At 43.6% G+C, this 26848-nt stretch overlaps 1 protein-coding gene across 2 annotated transcripts in view; it reads right to left on the bottom strand.

Moving 5' to 3' along the window:
- LOC138669972 (splicing factor ESS-2 homolog) overlaps positions 1 to 26848 on the bottom strand; it is an 89079-nt gene that overhangs the window by 15516 nt on the left and 46715 nt on the right. For both annotated transcript variants that reach the window (XM_069756904.1, XM_069756895.1), the window contains 4 exons: positions 22905 to 23030; positions 21792 to 22011; positions 11291 to 11367; positions 10977 to 11147 (listed from right to left, as the gene is read on the bottom strand). In XM_069756904.1, the coding sequence (XP_069613005.1) occupies positions 10977 to 11147; positions 11291 to 11367; positions 21792 to 22011; positions 22905 to 23030 (594 nt within the window). The remainder of the gene's footprint in view (positions 1 to 10976; positions 11148 to 11290; positions 11368 to 21791; positions 22012 to 22904; positions 23031 to 26848) is intronic.

Raw genomic sequence — 26848 nt, 5'->3', positions numbered from 1 at the left:
TTTTGTGACAAAAGTTAAATGTTCATTTTTTTTAATACTCCAAAAATTCCTGTGAAGCACCTGAAGGGTTAATTAACTTCTTGAATGTAATTTTGAGTACCTTGAGGGGTTCAGTTTTTAGAATGGTGTCACTTTTGGGCATTTTCTGTCATATAGGCCCCTCAAAGTCACTTCAAGTGTGAGGTGGTCCCTAAAAAAAAATGGTCCGGCAAATTTTGCTGTAAAAATGAGAAATCGCTGGACAACTTTTAACCCTTATAACGTTCTAACAAAAAAAAAAATGTATGTTTCCAAAGTTGTGCTGATGTAAAGCAGACAAGTGGGAAATTTATTAACTATTTAGTGTGATATGACTCTCTTATTTAAGGGCATAAAAACTAAAAGTTTAAAAACTGCGAAATTGTCAACATTTTTGACAAATTTCCATTTTTTTCACAAATAAACAAGTCATATCGAAGACATTTTACCACTATCATAAAGTAAAATATGCCACGAGAAAACAATGTCAGAATTACCAGGATCCGTTGAAGCGTTCCAGAGTAATAACCTCAAAGTGACAGTGGTCAGAATTGTAAAAATTGGCTCTATCATTTAGGTGAATACAGGCTTCGGGGTGAAGGGGTTAACAAGCCAGAAAGAATAGACTTATCCATATGCTGACTTTTGAATTTAAGCATTTCTTTCTGGTTGGTCAAGAAAACAGACTTGACATTTGCTATAACACATTGTGCTCTTATCCTTGATGACTAGTTATATAACTAGTTATGTTTACGAATATGCTAATTATGTATGGTGTAGGCCAGATAGTTTGGCGACTTTGAAAACAGAGGAGGAAAAACTAGGCAAATAGATTAAATAATCAACAAATGCTACTTGATCTCATCTCCATTCTTACCCTTTATGTCAATACTAAATTAATAAAAAGTATATTATAAAAAGAGGTCATATGCCTCTATAAAAACAGAGAGACTGAAAGACAGCCAGAGTTTCAGCCAAGATATCCAAAGGGGCAGAGGCAGCACAGCAGCCAAAACATCATGGCTCCATCACGAGTGACACAGATTTATTATTTTACAGGATGCCAACCTAGGGGACTTCGGCCTCAGTTGGAAGAATACAGATCTGCTCCACTGACCATCGCTGAACCATGGATACATTACGACTGCATCTTTGTAATAGAGCATCATTGTCCCTAAAAGAACTCCCATTAAAGTTTTTATCCTGTTAATATATTGCAATCTTCTACTCAGTTAATTATTCTGTTTTGCATTAGGTCTGTGACAAAACACGATTAAAAAATTATTAGCTGAATGCTTATCAATGCACGATCCACAAGTACCGTATAAACACTCGAGTATAAGCCGAGGCACCTAATTTTGCCACAAAAAACCTGGGAAAACTTATTGACTCGAGTATAAGCCGGGTATGCTTTCTCCCCTCATCCCCAATCCTGATATGCATGGTTCCTCATCCCCATCTTGGTATGCACAACCTCCTCATCCCCATCCTGGTATGCACAACCTCCTCATCCCTATCCTGGTCTGCATGGTCTTCTCATCCCTATCCTTGTATGCATGGCACCCCCATCAGTATCCTAGTATGCATGCTCCCATCAAAAAAGCATAAAAAAAATTAAAACATCCTCCCTCGCAGCGTCTTGTTACAACTAAATAGTAATTAAAAGGCACAATATATGTAAAGGGGCTGAGAGCATATAAATGTGAAGCTCTCACTAAGTGCCAGCAGCTGCTTTATGGCTGTTAGCAGCGCATGGCAGGGACGTCATGCGCTGCTTACAAGCAGAGCGCAGCTCCCGGAATACTCACTGCTCTCCACACCGGAACTATGTGCGTGGAGGACAGGGAGTATCCATTGCTATTAAGTAGCAACCACAGTGTCAGCCGCAGCGGGAGTGGAGAGAGGTGAATATTCATTTTTCTTAAAGGGAACCGGTCACCCCCAAAATGGAAGGTGAGCTAAGCCCACCGGCATCAGGGGCTTATCTACAGCATTCTGGAATGCTGTAGATAAGCCCCCGATGTATCCTAAAAGATGAGAAAAAGAGGTTAAAATCTCAGCAGCACACTTGCTATCTTGGCGTCATTATTGACACACAACTTTCCTTTATTCCCTAAATCCAATTACTCACTCGTGTTACCTGCATCTTTAAAACATCTCCAGAATCCGACATTTTCTCACCTTTCATTCTCATTTGGACTACTGCAACTCTCTACCGATCAGTCCAAAGTCTATGCACTCAATCCATCCTGAATGTGGCAGGAAGGGCCATACTTATTGTCCAGCTGCTACACAGATGCCTCCACCTTGTGCCAGTCATTGCACTGGTTCCCCATTCACTACAGAATACAATACAAACTTCACTCACCCACAAAGTTTTCCACAGTTGTGCACCACCATACATCTCCTCCCTCATGTCTATCATTCTACCCATTCTCTCCGTTCTGCAACTGATCTAAGACTAACAACCTCCCACCTGTATCTCCAAGATGTCTTTCGTGCTCTGCCCGTTTTCTGGAAAGCGCTACCCAAGACGACCAGACTAATACCTAGCCCCCACATATTTAAACTTGATTTAAAAACATGTCACTTCACTAATCTAACTCTTGCATGTTCACCTTTTCTAACTTTTTCTCAGAATCTGGTCTCCACATCCTCCATGAAACCAGTAGCACTTGGTCAATGTACTTAGAGACTAGCTCATGACCGGCTCAAGCAACTTATTTGAAATGCTCTATTTATTATAATAATGGCTGGAACATACATGCCTTGCACTTTTTAGCTATTGTAACCCCTATTTCCATATAGAATTGTAAGCTTGAGAGCAGGGCAATAACTCCTGTAACTGTTGAACCATGTATTTTTTGTTTGTTCATGATCTGTCTTAATTGTAAAGTGCTGCAGAATATGTTGGCGCTATAGAAATAAAATTATTATTATTAGTAGCAGTAGTATTAGTAGCAGCAGTAGTAGTAGTCTTCATAGAGGAAATAAGGCTAACAAGCCTTCAACATGTAAACAAGGTCAAGCGTCTCACTCAACTATACTTGGGGGCACAGCAACTTGGAGGCAGAGAAACATGCAGAAAAATGGCAGCAGGTGCTCTGGACTGCTGTCACAATTTGAAATATTTGGCCTATACAGAAGGCAGCTTGTTGGTCAAAGGGCTGGAGAAACATACAAAAATTAATGTCTCCAAACAAGAGCGAAGCATGGTGGAGGTTGCTTGTGAGTTTGGGGCTGCACATCAGGTAGTGGAGTTAAAGAGTTGGTCAGGATTAAATGGTGTTTTCGATGCTGAAAAATATAGACCGATACTCACATCATACAATCCCATCAGGGAGAATTCTGCTTAGCTCAAAATTTATTGTGCAGCACGACAATGACTCCAAACATACAGCCAGTGTCATTAAGAAGTATCTACAGTGTAAAAAAGAACAGGGAGTCGTGGACGTGATGATATGGCCTCCATAGAGCCCTGATCTCAACAGCATCACATTTGTCTGGGATTACACAAAGACACAGAAGATTTTGGGCAAATCTACATCCACAGATCTGTGGTTCGTTGTTAAAAAATTTTCTAACAACTTTTCTGTCAAGTTCCTTCATTGGTTAATTGCTAACCAATAATGAATTGATTTAAATTTCTCGCTTGTTCCTTCACTTAGCATTTTTGTTAATTGATAAACACACACTATTAACATTTGAATTTTTTAAAAGCATTCTTACTCTGCAGCATTTTTTCCAGGAGCGCCTAAAACTTTTCCACAGAACTGTATGTTACTGGGCAATTTAAAGTTTTTAGTCATCATTTCTTTTTAAAAAATATGTTAACCCCGAAGTCTGTTTTCACCTTCATAATCAGGACAATTTTTACAATTCTGACCACTAGCACTTTATTAGGTAATAACTCTAGAATGCTTCAATGGATGATGCCACTGATTCTGAGACTGTTTTCTCGTGACATATTGTACTTTATGATAGTGGTAAAATTTCTTTGATATGACTTGGGTTTATTTGTGAAAAAACTTAATTTTTATGCCCTTAAATCAGAGAGTCATATCGCACAAAATAGTTAATAAATAACATATCCCACATGTCTACTTTACCGCAGCACAATTTTGTAAACTTTTTTTTTTTTTTAGGAAGTTAGAACTATTAAAAGTTGACCAGCGATTTCTCATTTTTACAACAAAATTAGCAAAACCATTTATTTTTTAGGGACCAACATTTGAAGTGACCTTGAGGAGCCTATATGACAGAAAATACCCAAAAGTGACACCATTCTAAAAACAGCACCCCTCAAGGTACTCAAAACCACATTACATAAGTTCATTAACCCTGCAGGTGCTTCACAGGAATTTTTGGAATGTGGAAGGAAAAAAATTAACATTTACTTTTCTGTCATTAAGATATTTCTTTAGACCTATTTTTTTTTTTTTTTTTTTTTACTTTCGCAATGGTAACAGGAGAAAACGGACCATACATTTTGTTGTAACATTTCTGCTGAGTACGCTGATGCCCCATATGTGGGGGAATACTACTGCTTGGGCGCAAGGCAGAGCTTGAAAGGAAAGGAGCGTCATTTGACTTTTTGAATACAAAGTTTGATGGAAAAAATAGCGGTCGCCATGTCGCGTTTGAAGAGCCCCTGATGTGCCTAAACAGTGGAAACCCCCCCACAATTGACACCATTTTGGAAACTAAACCCTTTAGGGAACTTATTTAGATGTGTATTAAGCACCTTGAACCCACAGTTGCTTCAAAGAAGTTTATAACAAAGAGCAGTGGAAATTATAAAATACAATTTTTTTTTTTTTTTACCAAATACATCTTTTTTAGATTCATATTTTACATTTTCATAAGGGTAACAGGAGAAATTGCTAAATATAATTTGCTGTGCAATTTCTCCTGAGTACGCCGATACCCCATATGTGGAGTAATACTACCTTTTGGGTGCACGGCAGAGCTTGGAAGGGAAGGAGCGACATTTGACTTTTTGCATGCAAAACATGATGGAATAATTAGGGGATGCCATGTCGCGTTTGGAGAGCCCCTGATGTGCCTAAACAGTGGAAACCCCCCACAAGTGACACCGTTTTGGAAACTAGACCCCTCTGGGACCTTACCTAGATGTGTGTTGAGCACCTTGAACCCCCAGGTGCTTCACTGAAGTTTGTAACGTTAAGCCGTGAAAATTAAAAAAAAAATAAATCTAATTTTTCCCACAAAAATCTTTTTAGCTACAAATTTTGCATTTTCACAAGGACAAAAGGAGAAAATGGACCCCAAAGTTTGTTGTGCAATGTCTCCTGAGTACGCCGATACCCCATATGTGGTCGAAAACTACTTTTGAGGCACAGTGCAAAGCTCAGAAGGGAAGTAGCACCATATTACAGTGCAGATTTTGCTGCACTTGTTTGATGGTGCCATGTTACATAAAGGCTACGTTCACATTTGCTTTGTTGTGTGCTGCGTCGGCGACGCAGCGCACAACGCACGCAAAAACGCATGCAAAACGCTGCGTTTTCTGACGCATGCGTTCATTTTTATAGCGCAAAAAAAATGCAACAAGCGCCCTGACGCTTGCACCCAAAAAACGCATGCGTCACAAAACGCAACACAACGCATGTCCATGCGCCCCCCATGTTAAATATAGGGGCGCATGCGTCGCCGCGGTTGTGCCCGACGCACCGCAAATGTGAATGTAGCCTAACAGAGCCCCCTGAAATGCCAGAACAGCAGAACCCCCTATAAGTGACCCCATTTTACCAATTAAACCTCTCAATGAATTTATCTAGGGGTGCAGTGATTATATTGACACCACAGGTGTGTCACAAACTTTTAGAACACTGGGCAGTGAAGAAAAAAATATTTAACATTTTTACCATAAAGATTGTGTGTGAGCCCCAAGTTTTACTTATACACACTGGTAAAAATGGCACTAAAATATGTCAGACAATTTCTGGTGAATGTAGAAATACACCATATGTGGCTGTACAGTACTACTTAGCCATACGGAGAGACTTGGGAGGGACGGAGCGCTATTTTGCCTCCTGGAGCGCAGATTTTCCTAGACTGGTTTGTGGAATCCATATAAAGAGCCCCTAAGTGCTAGAAAAGCAGAATGCCCCCTCAAGTGACCCCATTTTGGAAATTATAAGCCTTTGGGAATTTATCTACAGATGTAGTGACGATTTTGACTCCATGGGCGTTTTCCAGAAACAAGCAGTGGATGTTGTCGATTGAAAATTGCAAACTGGCGTTGCAGTGACCATTACATTATACCCAGCTCATGCTTCTGGAGTCATGCACCTTTAAATTAGGCGGGCTTTCATCACTACAGAATGTGGGAGTTAAATGTTGTTTAGGCACACTGGGGCTCAGAACGGAGGGGGGCATTTGGATGCGGAGAATTTATTTTGGGAAGCGAGGAGTCATTTAGCTTTTCCAGAGCCTTTGCGCTATCAGTAACCTTGAAGCCCCCTATATTTCTGTTAATAGATAGCAGATCTGAGTGGGGACTTGCTTTTTTTTGTGGATTGAGTGGAAGTTTTTATTGGGGACATTTTACGTAACGTTTGAGATCACAGTTATGCGGTGCTCTACACTGTGCACTTACTTTGGGGTTTCCATCTAAATCTCTGAGTGACACGATTCAGAGGAAACCCCCAGATGGATCCATTCACTATAATGAGGCAGCAGAGTTACTCTAGACTCCGTCGGGCCTCTGCTCCGTGGTGTCCTTTTCAGAATAGCACAAAACTGTGGTCGACGGGACTTTTATGCAATCCTAAAGACAGACACCGCCGAATCCCAGGTCCTATGGCGTCCACAGTGCCTCCATCTGCCTCATTATAGGGAATCTTCCGCTGGGGCTCTGTCTGAATCACACATTTCAGACATTTACATGGAAACCCCTGTGTAAGCACTCAGTGCAGAGCGCAAGATAAATGTGCGCCGAGCCTTACTGCGATCTTTGGGAGGCAGAATGAAAAAAAATCAACAGCGTGTGAAGAATTGGTTTTATTTATTTTTTACGCCATTCCTCGTGCGGTATAAGTGAATAGGCGACTTTATTCTTCAGGTCGGTGCGATTACAGTGATACCAGATTTATGTCGGGTTTTATGTTTGGCTTCTGTCACATACTAAAAGACGCTTTTTTATTGCGATAATTAGTTTTTGCATCACCATATTTTGAGAGCTACATATTTTTTTCATATTTCAGCTGACAGTATCATGTGACGTCTTGTTGTTTTTATTGGTACGAGCTGATGTTTTTATTGGTACCATTTTCGGCAACATGACAGTTTTTGATCGCTTTCTATTCCGATTTGGGGGGGGGGGGGGGGCGCAGAACAAAAAACAGCAATTCATGATTTGCTTTTTATACCATTCCGCATGTGGTAAAATTGGTAAGGCAGCTGTTGGAGGCTGCTGATGGAGCTGTATGGCAGCTTGTTTTTTGTGGAACAAGATGACGTTTTCCGGGGTACCATTTTTATTTACATCTATCTTTTTGATCGCGTTTTATTGCACTTTTTGTTCGGCGGTATGATAAAGCATTTTTTGCTGAATTTTTTATTTTATTTTTTTTACGGTGTTCACTGAAGGGGTTAACTAGTGGGACAATTTTATAGATCAGGTCATTACGGACGAGGCAATATCAAATGTGTACTTTAAATGTTTTTTTTTTTTTTATTTACATAAATAAATGTATTTGTTGGAAAAATATTTCCTTTTTTCTTTACTTTTATTTTTTTTTAAATATTTTTACACTTCGTAATTTTTTTTTTAGATAAACGAGTTTAAGTAAGTATGATACCCCTGATGAAGCCACCGTAGTGGCGACTCGCGTAGGGTACTTGGCTCTTTTTTGTGCCTGTCACTAATATTGGGTTATTATACCCATTTGGTCTTTGGGAAAGTTTGGTGTTGCATGCTGTGTACCTAAGCACCACATTGTGTGCCTGTCTTGGCATTTTCCAGGATTGGGACATATAGCTTGCCATATATTGTACTACTGGGAGAGTTATGCTTCTCTGTGTCCATATTTATGCCTTACTTAAACTCGTTTATTTGAGTGCTATTATTTGATGTGCATTACTTCCATCGCACCACTCGAGGAGTAGGGGCAGTAAGCATGTGGAGCCGTATGTATTATTTGCCTTTTTATATCTGAATGTTACTACCTTAGGCTATGTGCACACGTCAGGATTTTTTCCTGACATAATTCTGCCAGAAATCCGCATGCTTTTTTTGCGTTTTTTTTTTTTTAATTTTCCGGAATGTCCTTTTTGATAGGAAATCCGCAAAAAATCCGCAAAAAGATAGAGCATGTCCGGATTTTTTGGGGTATGCGTTTTTTTGCGGAAAAAAACGCTAACATCTGCACAAAAAATGCGGAATGCATTCTAAATGATAGGATGCATAATGTTAGCTTTTTTCAGCGGATTTATAGCGTTTTTATGGCGAAATTCCGCAAAAAAAACGCTAAAAATCCGGACGTGTGCACATACCCTTAGGTGCCATATATCTGGTTCCCAGTAGATTAGGCCTTTACATCGGCCTCCCCTTGAGTGGTTTTATTTTCTGCATCCATTTACCTCAGTGTTCTCCAATGTTGTATACTTGCTCTATGATTTATACCGTATTTTTCGGACTAAAAGACGCACTTTTTCCCCCCCAAAAAAGGGGGGAAAATGGGGGGTGCGTCTAATAGTCGCAATGCAGGCTTACCTAGGTGGCAGAGGTCCGGTGGCAGAGTTCCGGTGGCAGAGGTCCGGTTGCGGGGGTGTGGCGGCAGAGGAGGCGCACGCGCATCTGCGCACGCACGGCCATTTTCCTGAAGCCCCGGGAGCAGAGCGCTTCATCTGCACACGCGCGGCCTCAGGAAGATGGCCGCGCCCACCGATAACAAGAGGATTCACCCGGCTCTGCTGCATACCAGGCCTGCTGCATCACCATACCGGGGAAAGGGACCCCGCTTACTGCGCCTCCTCTGCCGCCACACCCCCGCCACCGGACCTCTGCCACCTAGGTAAGCCTGCATGGTACGCCAGGGACCCCTCTCACGCCATACCTCTCACTGCACCTCCTGATCCCAGCACCTCCTGATCCCAGCACCTCCTGATCCCAGCACCTTCTCATCCCAGCACCTTCTCATCCCAGCACCTTCTCATCCCAGCACCTTCTCATCCCAGCACCTTCTCATCCCAGCACCTTCTCATCCCAGCACCTTCTCATCCCAGCACCTTCTCATCCCAGCACCTTCTCATCCCAGCACCTTCTCATCCCAGCACCTCCTCATCCCAGCATCACCCCACCTCTGCCGACACCTTGCCTCCTGTGACCCTGCTCTGCCACCGCCATAAGATACTGTAAATTCGGACAATAAGACGGACCCCCATGTTATAAAAAAATCTTTTTTTTCTGCAATTTTCACCCCAAATTTGGGGTGCATCTTATGGTCCGGTGCGTCTTATAGTCCGAAAAATACGGTAAGTGTCTTTATTTCTAGTATGCTTATTAGCAAATATGCTGTCCATATAGGAGTCTGAGGATTACTTGCACTCTTCTTTCCCCTTCATTTGTATACGGGCATATGCCTCATTCTAGGCAATTGTTTTTCAATGGTTTTTAAATGTTTTTGTCCTGTGTTATACCTCAATAAAAGCTGTGTTTGTTGCACATTTCCTTGCTGCCTGGTGATCCCCTTTGTATGGCCTTTGCTTTTTCTTTTTTAATATGCACATTTCTGTTAATATTGCTACCCAGATAAGACCTTATTTCGTGCTTGGTCTCCTTTCAGTCTTTTCCCTTTTTTCTCCACACATACCTTTGATCGCTGTAGCCAAAGGGTTCTATTTTAACCTCATCGGACTGGTTTCCAAAATGCACATGGCTTGTTTAGATGTTCTTTTGCATACTTCTGATGTTGAATTTTATGGCAAGGAAGCAGGAGAGGTTTTATTCGGATGACTCTTCCATGAAAGCCATATCTGTGCAGGGGTCTCTGAATAGTAGAACCAAGTACCACAACTCCAGAGTCTGCTAAATCTTTCTGAAGTTTTTTTGCAGTCAAGCGAGGGCTCTAATTTGCCTCTCTAGCAATCCTACTAGCAGCTTCACAGAAATTTTGATTGGTCTTTCAGGCCTTATCTTTACCTCCACTGTTCCTGTTAACTGCCATTTCTTAATTACATTTCAAACAACGGAAAGGGCAAGTTGAAAACGCTTTGCTATCTTCTTAGAGCCTTCTCCTACTTTCTGGGCTTCCACCATTTTCAGAGTGCTAGCAGCTGCTTAGAAGAACCCATGGCTGCTGTTTTTTTAGCACAAGGTTAGAGGAGGCTGGGTTTTTATAAAGCTATGAAATTTGCATCACCTGGCCTTTCCTTACGATAGTGAACAAGCCATAACCCTAACAGGCTAATTAAGGTCTGAAACATCGGTCAGAGTTATATGAGAACACAAATCTCCAAGGGTGCCCAAACTTTTGAATCAGCCCATTTTTCCTTTTTGTAATTTTTAAACTAAAAAAAATAATGACTTTTTTGAACTAAAATACAAGGGAAATAAATCTTTAACTTTAGCCCTTTTACAGATCATTTCACCTTCAACTTGCCTAACTGTTCACAATAACATTAATTTTGACAAGGGGGGAGGGGTGGGGGGGTTAATTAAATGGATATATTTTACCCATGATAAAAAAATAAGCAAAACTTGGCTTTATTTGGCTTAAGGAAAAGAATTTCCATGTAGTAGGAATGGATTTGTATTATCCCTCATTCTTTTTATGACCATTGAGCAAATTCTTCACCCTTTCTAGCTGCAGTTCCTCTGGAGACTGGCATACTGTGCTGGTTTTTATCACCCAGCACCAAAGGATAACCAACCACCTATAAAGGAGGAAATTCAGATTTACCAAAACAAGAAATCAGGAAAATCTACTTACTGCGTTTGCAAAGAAAGGAGGACTTTTCGTAGCAGTTCTCAGCATACCAGCTATGGAGTCCATGATGGCGGAGGGACGGCAGATAGAAATACTGCAGCTGGGCACAAAGGATGTTCTCATTTTCATACATTCCAAATATGGGAACAGGAGGTAAGAACACTTCAGAGGAGCCTAAAAGACAAAATTCTGTCAGGCAGGCTTATAGCAAAAAACTAAACAAAAACAGACTTCATGCTCAGAAGCAATTATTTAGTGTGTCCATATATTATAGAATTGTTATGAAACAGAATTTGCTTCCTTGACGCGCCACGTACCTTTGTAAGCGACTTCCCAGTGCCCCTCCACAGAATGGTTCCTGTTTGTTATCACAAACTGGTAGCCTACCCAAAGTCTAGAAAATAGATACAAACACAAAAATTATTACTGAACAATTGTGTGGGTTTGTATAAGAGCATAAGAGTTATGAAAAATCACCAATATAAAGTAAAAATATTCAGTGAGATTTCTATTAGAGCCATGGATTTATTTCAGTTTCTAAAAATCTTCATTCCCAAAAACTTTAAATGGTTTTAACGCTAAGTACAAGAGACAGATCTAGTTGTGGTCTTTGGCTACCAGGAGGCGAGGGCAGGCAAAAGTATTCTACAGAAAAGCACAATTATTAATATACACTGCAACACTGGATGTGTGTTTGTGCGTGCTGAAATAAGTATTGAACGCGTCCCCAATTTTCTAAGTAGATATATTTCTTAAGGTGCTATATGACATGGAAATCTCACTGAAAAGCAGTCATCAGGAAATGTTTACCCATCATGAGATGTTTCTTGTGTGGCACCTTGGTAATGAGACACCTTTTTATAGGCCGTCACTTGAACCAGCTGATGTTTTTCACCTACTGGCAGGATTGCTTTCTAATTACTGAGACTTCAGCTGGTGTTATGACTTTCCTCAGGTTTACTGAAATACTAACTTTATTCAGAGTAAAATAGTGTCTTTGTAATAATAATAATAATAATAACAATAATAATAATAAATTATTATTTTTATATAGCGCTAACATATTTCGCAGTGCTTTACACACATTATCATCGCTGTCCCTGTTGGGGGCTCACAATCTAAATTCCCTATCAGTATGTCTTTGGAATGTGGGAGGAAACCGGAGTACCCGGAGGAAACCCACGCAAACACGGAGAGAACATACAAACTCTTTGCAGATGTTGTCCTTGGTGGGATTTGAACCCAGGACTCCAGCGCTGCAAGGCTGCAGTGCTAACCACTGCACCACCGTGCTGCCAGTATGTTTTTTTTATTTTTTTTATTTTTTACAGCGCAACACACAGGATAAGGCATTATAGTTTTACAGCATGTTTCAATATGATTAATGTGAAAAAAAATGTATTTCTTTTTTTCTCCATTTTACTAAATTTGCACTCAATCACTGTTTAACAAACTTTTTGCGCCATCCTCAGGAGCCAAAACTTTTTCAACTTTCCATTTATAGAGCTGTAAGATGTCTGGTTTCTGCAAAATTAGAAGTGGACTTATTTGTGCTATTTTGGGCTATGTACAACTTTTTAATCATTTTTGTTTAGTATTTAAGCAGAATTCACCTGGCATAATAAGTATTCATACAGTGTTCTAGTATGTGTCGTTACTGATGCAGTGATAGAATGTGATATTTTTAAGCTAGGTTTATTTTTTCCAAATAATTTTTTTTTTTTTTCTCTCTTTCACATGTTCAAGTCCACTTATGGGACTAAGAAATATTGATCTTATGACTGCATTAATAATACACACTACTACTTGGGTAGTGCTGTATATTACCCTATCCCAGCAGTGCTGGAGTTGACAGTTGTCTTATAAGGCTCCAACTTCCACAACATCTAGTAGTCTGTGGTGTATACCAGGCCCAGAGGCCTTTGTTGGGCCTTGTATATCCATAGCCACCCATTGGCAGCCCTCAATTATGCTGTTGGGTTGATGATGTGCTGACAAAGTGAATACTTTGTCATCTCCTCATGAGCTGCTGTCCCTAGGGATGGCGGCATATGAGGAACTAATCTACTAGGATACATTGTGGGGTACTCATGCTTATTACAGATTAGAAATAGGCTCGATGCTATCGCATCAGGAGTACGGTGAAATTAACATCTGTGTGTGCTTAGTGGTGCTGACAGGAGCAGCGGGCATGTCTCATACCGTTTGTGCTTTCCTACATATCTGTTCTATATCATCCCTCTGCATTTTTGTTTTTTTGCACAGGCGCAAGTGAAAAACACATCACCGCTATTCACACACATGAGTAGTAACGACGCGGCTGTTACTGTGCCTGCGCAAGTGACACTGTCGCGGTGCCTTATGGGATTCGGGGACAGCGGCCGGAAGTCCCAACTAGCGATAGATATATAGATATACACACACACACGTCATCTAGTGTTAAGGTTGCAGTGATACCAATTGGGGTTGCGGTTTTATCAAACTATGTACCAAGCCCTTGCCATGAAATGGCAAATTCATGCAGGGATTTGAGGTATCTTTACAGCCTAAAAACCATTGGAAAAAACGGTTTTTACGTACCGGTAATAGGATTTTACGGAGCCACGACAGCACCCCTACGAGAGAGGGGATCCGCCCACCTTCCGGACAGGAACCTACAGAATTTAAAGGGGCGGTCCCCCTCACCACTCCAGTTTGTGTTTCAGAGTATAAGGGACACCGCCATTGAGTTAGTACATAAACATATATACTTAAACATTACTAAATACCATCACCTACTAAAGAGTGATTTTTTTAACAAGCACACTTTCCCCAAAGGGTGCAGAAACCAGTGAATAACTACGGGGGGGAATGTGCGGGTGCTGTCGTGGCTCCGTAAAATCCTATTACCGGTACGTAAAAACCGGTTTTCCTATCGCCACGACAGCACCCCTACGAGAGATTTTCAAAGATCAATCACCTGGGAGGGACTACAGCACTAAGTACTGTACGGCCAAAAACTAAATTGGCCTCTGAAGATAAGTCAAGACGATAATGTCTATAAAAGTTGGAAGGAGATGACCACGTTGCCGCCTTACATATTACGTCTATGGAGACGTCCGCTCTTTCCGCCCAGGATGAGGCCATGGCTCGAGTGGAGTGGGCCCTGATGCCATCTGGTGGTGTCTGGCCTTCAGCAGTATAAGCAAGATATATGGCATCTCTTATCCATCTGGCGATAGACGCTTTAGTTACACTCGCCCCTTTCCTTGGATATTGAAAGGAAACAAACAGAGCCCTACTCTGCCTCCATGGTTCTGTTCTATGTAGGTACTCTAATAGAGTTCTTCTGACATCTAACATGTGATATTTCTGCTCGTCAGCTGAATTCGGATTGTCACAGAAAGATGGTAAAATTATTTCCTGACTTCTATGAAATTTGGAAGCTACTTTTGGTAGGTATGCTGGATCAGGTTTTAACACTACCCTGTCCTGAAAGACCATTAAATAAGGAGGGTCTATCGACAAAGCTTGTAAGTCACTCACTCTCCTAGCAGAGGTCAGGGCTACTAGGAAGGCTGTTTTTAAAGTTAAATTTTTAATGGAGACAGAATCTATTGGCTCAAAGGGGGCTTCTGTTAAGGCGTCTAAAACCAAATTTAGATCCCATGGTGGAAATCAAGGAATATACACTGGTTTACTACGTTCAGTGGCCCTGATAAATCGGGAAACCCATGTATTTCCCGCCACATCACTGTTATATAACGCTCCCAAAGCTGATACTTGGACTCTAAGGGTATTTACCGCCAAGCCCAATTCTCGGCCTTTCTGTAAAAACTCCAGAATAGCCGGAATTGGAACCTTGCCAGAAAAGGGATTTTGGTAGAAGGCAAGGAACTTTTCCCAAGTTTTAGCATAGATTTTAGTGGTGACTTCTTTCCGACTATTTAAAAGGGTAGATATGAGAGCCTCTGAAAACCCTCTTCTCCTCAATAACTCCCTCTCAAATTCCACGCCGTCAGATGCAGGGATTCCACATTGGGGTAACTGAATGGACCCTGAGAAAGAAGCTCCGGGCTGGTCGGCAGTACCCAGGGGTCGGACACAGACATTGCCCTGAGTAACGAGAACCATGCCCTCCTGGGCCAAAAGGGGGCAATCAGGATCACTCTCGCCCTGTCCTCCCTGATCTTCCTGAGGACTAACGGGATCAGACACATTGGAGGGAACGCGTAAGCTAGAGGAAAATTCCAGTGTATTTGAAGGGAGTCTATTATACAGGGCTTGTCCGCCACCCGAAGAGAAGCGAACTTCCTGGTCTGCCTGTTCTCTCTCGTTGCGAATAGATCGATTACTGGCAATCCCCACAGGTCCACTATTTGTCTGAACACCCGTCGATCTAGAACCCATTCTCCCTGACGTAGAGAATGACGGCTGAGGTAATCTGCCTCTGTGTTGAGCTCTCCCCGAATGTGCACAGCTGATAGAGAGCGAAAGTGGGCTTCGGCTATTTCTAGTATGTCTGTGGCGGTGTTCATTAGGGATCTTGACCTTGTACCCCCTTGATGATTGAGATACGCCACTACTGTTGTGTTGTCTGTCTGGATTCTTACATGTGAATCCTGCAGAGATGGAAGCACCCTGAGTAAGGCTTTCTTTACTGCCGTGAGCTCCTTCCAGTTTGAGGACTCTTGAGCCTCTAAGAGAGACCATTGCCCTTGAGTCCAGACATCTCCTATGTGAGCTCCCCAACCTATAGGACTGGCATCGGTTGTGACCGTGTTGTCTGGTACTATACTCCAGCGTACTCCTTTTCTTAAATGTCTTCTGTTCAACCACCATCTCACACTGTGTAGAGTGGCGGTGGACAGCATGAGTCTTCCACCTAATTGCCCTTGAAGACTCCTTTCTGTATCCAAGACTTGGGCCTGCAACACTCGAGTGTGGAATTGAGCCCACTGGACGGCTGGTATGCAGGACGTTAGGGATCCCAGAAGGGACATAGCGTCTCTTAAAGTCAGATCTGGCTTCTTTGTTACCGTACTGACTTTGTGCACAATCCTCTGCTTTTTCTCTTCCGGAAGGAAACACTGTTGCACTTCCGAATCCAGCAGAATACCTAGGAAAGTCTGAGTCGTTGATGGTTCGAGTCTTGACTTTTCCATATTGACTATCCAACCCAAGTCCTGTAAGGAAGATATTACATGATTTAGGCGAGTACTACACTGGCAAAAAGAATTTCCCACTACCAGGAAGTCATCCAAGTAGGGTATAATTAACGTATCCTGTTCTCTGACATAGGCCATTACTTCTGCCATGACTTTAGTAAACACCCTCGGTGCCATAGATAGACCAAAGGGCATTGCAGCAAACTGAAAGTGTCTGACCTGGTCGTTTAAGCGCACCGCCATTCTGAGGAATTGTTGATGATCCTGGTGAATGGGCAGATGGTAATACGCATCTTTTAAATCCAGGACTGTCATATAACATCTGGGAAAGAGAAGATTAGTTGCCGTTTTAATAGATTCCATCTTGAAGGCATGATACTCTAGATGTTTGTTTAATCTCCGTAAGTTTATGATGGTTCTAAAGGATCCATCTGGCTTGGAGATTAAAAATAAAGGGGAATAGAACCCTTTCCCCTGTTGATGTTTTGGAACCTCCACTATGACTTTCTTTCGTCTTAGCATTTGGACCTCTTTTTCAAGGGCCTTTTGTTGGTCTAAGGAATCAGGGGCAGTTAAGATATAAAATTCAGAAGGTCTTTCCCGGAACTCTAATTTTAACCCTGAATTGATTATACCTAGAACCCAATTGCTCGAAGTTATTTTGGCCCATTGAGCATGGAAGTATTTTAACCTGCCCTCTACTGGAAGATCTCTATTAACGATAGTTTCTTCTTCTTCTTGAGGAAGATGACGAAGCGTTAAAGTCCGAACCTTTCTTTTTTGGGTATGATGGTTCCCAGTCTCGGTTGTGGTAAGGTCTTCGGTATTGGAAGCGTCTCCTGAAGGTATTCCTAAAGGTAGGATTGAAAGCTTTAGGAAAACCTTTCTTCCTATCCTCAGCCTTAGCTAGGATATCATCCAACACCGGGCCAAACAGGTACTCACCCCTACACGGTATTGTACACAGTTTAGCTTTCGCCTGGGCATCCCCTTTCCAGGTCTTAAGCCATAAGGCACGGCGAGCAGCATTTGAGAGACCTGCTGATCTTGCCGCCAATTTTAATGAATCCACTGATGCGTCCGCTAAATACGCCACCCCTTCACGTATTTGCGAAAGGGAATTCAGCATCTTGTCTCTGGGCACCTTGGACTTCAGCTGTTCTTCTAGTTGGGATATCCACACCATGATGGATCTAGCTGTACATGTGCTAGAGATATGAAAAAGGAGTATACAAGGAGCATAGAGGTAATCAAAAAATAACAATACTTTATTAAGTTACATATAAAAATATAACATACCAATAATATGCAAGTAACGTAAACAATACCGTACTCAAGGATAGTTAAAAACAATACATAAGTGGGCAACCCCCGGTGTGCACCATCTCTAGAGCCAATGTACAAGCAAACGGTTACAGTGTGCCACTATAGGTGCATATATCTGTAACTACACCAATACTTTTAACCATGCCCAGTGGCGTGAGAGAAAGATGTAACGTTGCTACACTTACCGATGCAGGGCTCCAAGAGGGGGCACACCGGGCGGGATCCACCTATGCGACCCCCGACGCGCGTTTCGCCCAAAGACAAGAAGGCTTTATCAAGGGGAGATAACGCCGGAAGAGTTTTGGCAACTTTAAATAGAGCCGGCCCACCACCATGTAACAGGTCACGTGCTGCATCCCAGCCAGTGACCACGGCATGTTCGGCGCATGCGCCCGTCCACCACCGAGCGCCGCGTCACAGTAGGCGTCAAGCAGCGCTAGTGCGCCTGGGAGAAATACACCCATAGCGCACGCGCGGTGCAACAAAGACGCCGCTGCGACGGGGAGCAAGGGAGAGCGGACCGCGCATGCGCACTGCCGCGGTGATCCGGCTACGGAGTCAAGGGCCTCCCACTGTCTGACACCGCCAGAAAATACCAAAGCTAAGGAGGGGGAAATGACAAGAATGTCAATCCAACCTCACAAAGCAAAATACCAGACATAAATACAGCATAAAAACGGCAAAAGACAGTAATTTAATTGACACAATAGTACAATTAAGCAGATTATGCCGTAATGAATGAGAGCCGATGGTCGGTATATGTTGAAGCTTTAAGGCGGTGGCATCCACAGAATGTTTTATGAAGGAGGTCCGTGACAGTCAAGAAGTATACAAAAGGTGCCCATAACTCGGTCCTTAGATGGAATATAACTAAAAAACACATACAAAGAATAATAATTAGTGAAATTAAAAATAAAAAAATATATATTAAAACCATGACGGGAAGGGGGAATCCCAAAAATGGGGACCCACTCTAGGGGGAGATATAAACACTGGGGGGACAAAGAGTAAACCAAAGCAGGAGACATAAACCCAGAATTGAAAAAGAAGAGGGAACGTTCAGTAATAAATTGGGTCAGGTGGTAACCAAAGCGCTAAATAAGAATATTTATGAGAAACCTATAATAGTTTAGAGAAAAGAGGAGAAACTCAGGGACTCATTTAGTCCCTTGGGGACCATGGTGTCAACACGAACTATCCAGCCCGCTTCATGTTGGGCAAGGATCTTTTTATAGTTACCGCCTCTTGTACCGAGGTGGATACTCTCGATACCTCTGACCTGAAGAGTCCCCGCATCACAATTGTGAAATTGTTTAAAATGACGAGGGATAGTCTTCAGGTCAGAGGCAGAATCAAGAGTACTAGCTGCACGTATGTCCCTAACGTGTTCTCGGACACGTACCCGCAACTCCCTCGATGTCAATCCAATATAGATCAGAGAGCACCCACACGTAGCATAATACACGACGTTTGAGGTGCTACACGTGATGTGCTGCCTGATTGAAAATTCTTTTCTTCCATCGGAAGATTTAAAGGTAGTGGCCCGCACGATATTATCACATGCTAAACAATGGCCACATTTAAAGGAGCCGAGCACCGGGCCCCTAGAGCTAAAAGGATTAACAATACGAGGGACATAATGACTGCGAACAAGCAAATTACTCAAGTTGGGGGATCTTTTGGCAGTCATCTGTGGGAAGTCATCTAAAACTTGGGCCAGGGCCGGTTCGGTCATCAGAACTGACCAATGTTTTTTAAGTATATTTCTCATATTTCACTAATTATTATTCTTTGTATGTGTTTTTTAGTTATATTCCATCTAAGGACCGAGTTATGGGCACCTTTTGTATACTTCTTGACTGTCACGGACCTCCTTCATAAAACATTCTGTGGATGCCACCGCCTTAAAGCTTCAACATATACCGACCATCGGCTCTCATTCATTACGGCATAATCTGCTTAATTGTACTATTGTGTCAATTAAATTACTGTCTTTTGCCGTTTTTATGCTGTATTTATGTCTGGTATTTTGCTTTGTGAGGTTGGATTGACATTCTTGTCATTTCCCCCTCCTTAGCTTTGGTATTTTCTGGCGGTGTCAGACAGTGGGAGGCCCTTGACTCCGTAGCCGGATCACCACGGCAGTGCGCATGCGCGGTCCGCTCTCCCTTGCTCCCCGTCGCAGCGGCGTCTTTGTTGCACCGCGCGTGCGCTATGGGTGTATTTCTCCCAGGCGCACTAGCGCTGCTTGACGCCTACTGTGACGCGGCGCTCGGTGGTGGACGGGCGCATGCGCCGAACATGCCGTGGTCACTGGCTGGGATTCAGCACGTGACGTGTTACATGGTGGTGGGCCGGCTCTATTTAAAGTTGCCAAAACTCTTCCGGCGTTATCTCCCCTTGATAAAGCCTTCTTGTCTTTGGGCGAAACGCGCGTCGGGGGTCGCATAGGTGGATCCCGCCCGGTGTGCCCCCTCTTGGAGCCCTGCATCGGTAAGTGTAGCAACGTTACATCTTTCTCTCACGCCACTGGGCATGGTTAAAAGTATTGGTGTAGTTACAGATATATGCACCTATAGTGGCACACTGTAACCGTTTGCTTGTACATTGGCTCTAGAGATGGTGCACACCGGGGGTTGCCCACTTATGTATTGTTTTTAACTATCCTTGAGTACGGTATTGTTTACGTTACTTGCATATTATTGGTATGTTATATTTTTATATGTAACTTAATAAAGTATTGTTATTTTTTGATTACCTCTATGCTCCTTGTATACTCCTTTTTCATATAGTTGTATGGAGTTGGTTCTTTTGCTTGGTGGGGGGTTACTTTGCACTATTTAGTGCATCTACCCCCCCAGGATTTATTATGTTGCCTGGTCGTGTTATCACATGTGCTAGAGATAGCAGGATTGAACGTCCCGGCAGTTGACTCCCATGTTTTTCTCAAAAACATGTCCGCCTTCCTATCTGACGGGTCTTTCAAAAGGCCCACGTCCTCCAGTGGCAAAGTACCGGCTTTAGATGTTGACGCCACCGCTGCATCCACTTTCGGGACTTTCATCCACTCCGCCAGCTCATTGTCATCAAAGGGATACCTTCTTTTGGCTGATGACGGAAGGAAACCTTTGTCTTGCTTATCTTTACAAGAGTCTTGACCGTATCCACCACCGGAAAAGCCTTACGACTCCTCTGGCACAAGCCCGCAAACATTATGTCCTGTGCGGACCTTGGTTCTTTGCGCTCTGCAACACCCATGGTAGCTCGGACTCCTTTAACTAACATGTCCATGTTGTCCACTGAGAAGCAAGGCCTTCCCTCTTCATCTGAGGAGGATGGGGATGAAGATCTGGAACATTCCCCTTCTTGCAGGGACAGACTAGATCCTGGCGATATGTCCCTGCCCGACCTTTCCTGGCGGCTGCCTCTAAGGGAATAGCTTATTTCCTCCCTGATGACCGCTCTAAGGTCTGATGACCGAAGGGGAGCTTCCTCTTCTAAGGTCTGAGATATGCAAGCCTGACACAGCCTTTTGGTGTAACTGTCAGGCATTGGAGTCATGCATAGAGCACATTGCTTGTGCTTAGATTTAGTGGTCTTTTTCCCCTAAAACAAAGCACAAATAACAGACCATATCAGCACCAGGTGTCTGATTTAACACTCACTATAAGGCTGATCCTGTGAATACCGGTTCTGGAGGAGTAGGATCCAAATGTGACGCTGAGGCGCTTGCACGCTGCTGCCCCCGTACCACGCTGCTGCTGCTTCTCCCTGAGCGACTACCATTCTTACTGCGCTGTTCCGTTCCCTCTCCATGAGGGTGCTCGGCGTCCCCTACTGAGGACATGGTTGCGCGCCTCCTACCATCAGCGTCGCTCTTTTACAGCGCTGCAGCGCTCCTCCCCCGGCTTACCCCGGAAGCGTATCAACTACTTCCGGGTTCACCAGCGCCGGTGTGGACGCTGCACACCGCGCTTCACCGCGGACCAGAACGGCACTGCCCGACTCCTGGGACGCGCTCCTCACGGCCAGACGAGGGGGGGTCTGCACGCAGGACACCCCCGACGCTGCTTCCGAGCCCCCGATTCCGCCGTTCCTAACAGACACCGCGCGGAGGCATGGAGGCCCGGGTAAGACTGCTGCTGCAGGCTCCCGCCGTCCGGACAGGAACCCAAACTGGAGTGGTGAGGGGGACCGCCCCTTTAAATTCTGTAGGTTCCTGTCCGGAAGGTGGGCGGATCCCCTCTCTCGTAGGGGTGCTGTCGTGGCGATAGGAAAAAATTCACATAACATAATTGCCAGACTACTCAGAGTATTCCATAAGCATATAAATCATATACCTCACCTTCTCTGGTCTTTCCTTAAATATGGCCTTTCTTCCATTTCCCATTCTTGAGCCAAAATAAACTTTAGTTCAGAGTCTGTGGTAAATGTAGCTAGAGAGCCATTCACCTTCTGACAGGTCTGAACAGCATCCCAGTAGTTCTCACCGGAGGAATACACCTTATAGCAGCTTGCTGTGCCATCGTAGTGATGCCACCCTGACGGGCATTTCCCTAGGAAACCTAAAAGGAGGACGGGATACACACATTTATAGATTTAACATATTAACTTTTCTTTATTTGACAGAAATGATGATCTGAAGAAGTGTAAATCTACTAAAGGTTTATCCTACGGGCTTCATTAAAGTATTTTTTTTCATCTATCTTAATATGCATTCCTAGTTTGTGCTATTTATTAATGGGAATGTAACCAACATTTTTTTTTAACAAATAGCCAATCACCGATAGATGTTTTCTACAAACTGGTGATTTTTTTAATTACATTTTCTGTGCAGGATTATAAGTGCAGTCATGTTGCTCAAGCTTGTGTTAACAAGCTTCTGAATTATGTCCAAGTGGCTACGGTAAAACATAAAGAAATATTAGACGGAGGGAAGTGATCACCGATATGCAAATGAGGCTATATATCCAAAGCCTCTGTCACTCCAGCTCTATTCCTAATCTAGCACCACATCCTCCTCTTGACAGATGATTCCTATGCCTGTAGTCACACATCAGAGGCTGTCCGTCAAGCAGGATGGGGAGCGATGAGCAAGGAATAGAGCTGGAGTGACAGAGGCTTCAGGTCTACAGACTCATTTACACATCAATTAAAATAACGATTTCTTAGCAACGAAGGAATGGACTGGCCATGTAATGGTATTGCTGGACTTGGCTTTGAAAGAGCTACATGCACATGTAAATATTTGCGTGGTGAAATCCTGCTGACAGATTCTTTTTAACAAAAGGTCAATATAATTAAATAATTCTGTATTTTTGGGGATTATACACTATAGCCATTTTTATCTATAACGTTTGCATGTGTCATAATTCTACTTCCTGGATACAAGATGAAAACGGAGTGCCATCATATCAAAAGGCAATTAAATGAATGAAACACAGGAACACAAACTTACTACTAAACCGCACGGGCTGGGCCAAGTTAACCGTTTGGAATCGAGTCCCCTCTCCAGTCCGGACACGACCGTGTCGTGACTCCACGCTCTCTTTTCCATGAAACCCTCTTTGGTCTCCTCCCACTCCTTAAACAAAAGAGGAATAAATACAATTTTAAAAAAAAAGTGCTGAAATTCAATACAAATCATCCCTCCCTCGTATATGCCAGTTGCCGTATTTGTTCAGGATCCATGATAGACATGATCATTGTTACTATTTATGATCCATGTCACACGTATAACAGTCTTTTTTTAACGGATAAAATAGCATACAAAAAACACAAAATCTGTTTGTTTTATATAGAGCATTAACAGTTAAAAGGGGATTCTCAAGTTTAGCAGTTTGGATAGAGGATAATTTAGCGGTCGCTGGGACCCCAGTCTAGTGAACCAGGGCCAGCAGTGGGTGATCATGCATACCTGCGTTCATTTCATTCATTATGGGAGTGTCAAAGACCAGCCATACATTGCGCTCGGCTTTCTCTGGCGAGCCCATTAAGAATGAATGGAGCAGCCGTGGACATAATCTACCACTGTCCCATTCACATGCAGCTCTTCAGAGCCCTGGTTCTCGGGATTGTTAGAAGGCCCAGCGTTTGAGAAGTTATTCCCCATCACATGTATAGAGGATAACTTCTAAACTTGAGACAACCCTTTTAACTAGCCACGTGAAATAACACTACTAAAATTTCCCTCACTAAAAATCGGCGTGAAACAAGGTTTCTATACTCTTCTGACATAGGTCCATATGGCTGGCAGGCATAGCTGCAAGCTGCAAAGAGGCAGGTGTGGTTCTGGATTTAGCCCACAAGAATGTGTTGTGCAGAGTGACTCTAATGCCACTTGTGCTGGGCGCAGTATCAGTATCAGACAAACCATATGCTCCTATTTCAGGAGCAGTGAAATATCGCAACCCCCATAACACTGTTCTGGAATTTGTTTCCGGTCTGATAGATACTACTCGTCATCTTCAACAACTTGTTAACACCAAAGTTCCAAGCGAATCTGTAGTAAGGCTGAAACAATTTGGATGCAATTTTGTCACTCGCAATATAGCTGCTGTATACTGTAGTAGCAGTATCTAGAATAGACATCAATTTTATGTGCATTTTCTAAATAAAAAAACCTCTACATTAACGGCGATTTTCCATTTTAAAGCTTTTGACTTTCTTCCAAGAGACCTTTATACTTTTCTCTCGACAGAATATGAGGGCTTTTGTTTAGTAGGAGAACACTATTCATTTTACCAAAGAAAATAAATGTACAGACAAATGAGAAAATAAGGAATAATATGTTAAAAAAGCAGTTCCACAGCGATATTTTCTTTTTATTGCATTTTTTGCAACTAAAAATAAATTTTTTTTGCCATTCTTCAGATATTAACACTTTTCTTTTGCTTAAAGTTTGTTGCCCAGGAGACAGACAAGAGTCCTAAAGCTGGATAGGATTAGGAGGTAACTGCGTGCTCCAGTGAACCTGGTTAACAAAACACTGCTTACATTACGTTCACATTAGCGTTGCGCCGCCGTGCGTCGGCGACGCAACGCGCGACGCACGCTAAAACGCGCGCGTTTTGCGACGCGTGCGTCGTTTTCCGACAAAAATCGGACGCACAAAAAATGCTACATGTAGCGTTTTCTTGCGTCCGACGCTAGCGTCGCAAACGACGCACGTGGCGAAAAACGCCACCAAAACGACGCACGCGTCCCCTATGTTAAACATAGGGGCGCGTCGCCGCTGCGTCGCCGGCGCAACAGCGACGCACATTGGCGGAACGCCAATGTGAACGTAGCCTTACAAACTCAATGGTAAACAGTTTGTAAGCAGAGATGAGCGAATGCGAACTGTAAAATTCGGGGTTCCTAGCAGACACCCAGTGTCCAGTGCTAAACTCTAAACACAGACTTCACGCAGAAGCCCATTGCACTGTTCGGGTTTGGATGCCGAATAAAGCTAACTGAAATGCTGCAGCGCAGCCAACCAACTTGCTTTACGACTGTGGGTACTTTCAGAACCATCACAGCCATGCCAAGTATTGGCATGCTGTGTCTGGCTGGTGCACCATGTGACCCAACCTGTATGAAAACTGGATCATGAGTTGTGCCACCATTCTATTCTTAACCTGGTGCAGAGTGCCCCCAACAGTGTATTACTCTGCGGGGCACTTCTCTACACTGTACCCTTTTTTGGGGTGCAAAAAATGAAAAGAGCATCAAATAGGGGACATGGTGCTGCTGGTGGTGGTGTAGCTGCTGCAGGGAGAAGACATGGGCGTTCTGTGCCTGCTGGCACCCAAATTAAACACCTTCTTTGGGTGAACGAAGGCACAAGGACGATCGGCGTAGTTTTGTGGGCCCGAGTACCACTGAACGTATGGTGAGGCCACAACAGTTGATACGGTTTTAGATTGGATTGCTGAAGAGTGCCTCCAGTTCTGCCACCTGAGGTCTAAGGACATCTGTCTTGCACCTCACCTCCTTGCAAATCAGCCAAGCAGTCTGAGCCCCAAGTCATGCAGCAGTCACTTCTGATTTTTTATGACTCTGCTGACTGTGGTTCCATGGGCCATCTACTTAACCCTGCCCAAGAAGTGGACGAGATTGAGTGCACTGATGCCCAACCAGTTTTCTGTTTGAGGATAAATATATGGATCAGCAGACAACCACAGCACATCTGTGATGACGCCGCCGAAGATGAAACACAGGTGCCAACTGCTGTATCTTTCCGCAGTGTGCAGACTGGCAAAGACAGCAGGGGCGGAAGTGGGTGGAAGATGATGCGGGGAATGAGGAGGTCATAAAGCCCATATGACGTGCTCAGTTCGGTGGAAGAGAAAGAGGTCATACTGCCCCAGTTATACAGCAAAAGAAGGAGCAGGGTGGAAGAGCACAGTGGCGGGCCCCTAGCCAGTACTTTGGCTGCTACTGCCCACTGAGCCGACGAACTGAGAACACTAAAGCCAACTAAAAGGAGCTACATTGCGCAGGGGCAATGTGCGAAGAGAAGAGTGGTTTGCACGCTGTACAGTCAGTCTGAAGCGAAGCATAAATGTTCTGAACCTAAGCACCACCAGCATGACAAGGCATCTTAATCACACCACGAGGAGTAGTGGAGTACACACCTGAAATACCAGAAAAGATCCAAGACTTCTCCTGCTCCCTCTCCTGCTGCGGTTTCGACCCGCCCACCCACTTCCAATCAACAGGGCCACCTGGGTCACAGCAAAGAAAGGATGTGACAGCACCACCATCACCAGCAGTGTCACGGAGCATCTCCACATCGTCCCATAAAAGTGTTCAGCTGTCCATCCCCCAAACACTGGAGAAAGATGGAAAATACCTCTGTGCACAACTGCATCAGTGGCAAGGTCCACATAACCACCGATACGTGGATCAGAAAGCACGGCCAGTAACGTTGCATCTCCCTAATTGCCCACTGGGTAAATGTATGACAGCTAGGCCTGAGGCGGAAGGTATTCTGGTGTATGTCCTACCACCACCGAGGATTGCTTCTCTGTCCATGTTGCCTCCTCCTCCAACTCTGCTTCCTCCACCGCCTCTCCATCCAGTCAGCGTAACACCTGCACCACCAACGTCAGCACAGCCAGGGAGAAAAGACAGCAGGCTGTTCTGAAATCTGAAACTCATCTGTTTTGGGGAAAAAAATAAAAATACCACTCCGCGCATGAGCTGTGGATGGGGATCAAAAAACAGACCAATGAATGATTGGTGCCACTAAACCTCAAGTCCCGTGGTGTATGATAACGGGCGAAATTTCTGGGCCTTTGCTGGTTTCACATATCGCTTGCCTGGTCCATGTGCTAAATTGGTGGTGCAGAGCTTCCTTAAAAATTAGACAGATATGTCAGGGCTGCTGCTGAAAGTGAGGGCTGTCTGTGAGCACTT

Source organism: Ranitomeya imitator, chromosome 1 (genome assembly GCF_032444005.1).
Source record: "Ranitomeya imitator isolate aRanImi1 chromosome 1, aRanImi1.pri, whole genome shotgun sequence".
NCBI classification, from domain to species: Eukaryota; Metazoa; Chordata; class Amphibia; order Anura; family Dendrobatidae; genus Ranitomeya; species Ranitomeya imitator.
The sequence above is the reverse complement of the archived record's forward strand: the minus strand, read 5'-3'. Positions and strand labels throughout refer to the sequence as shown.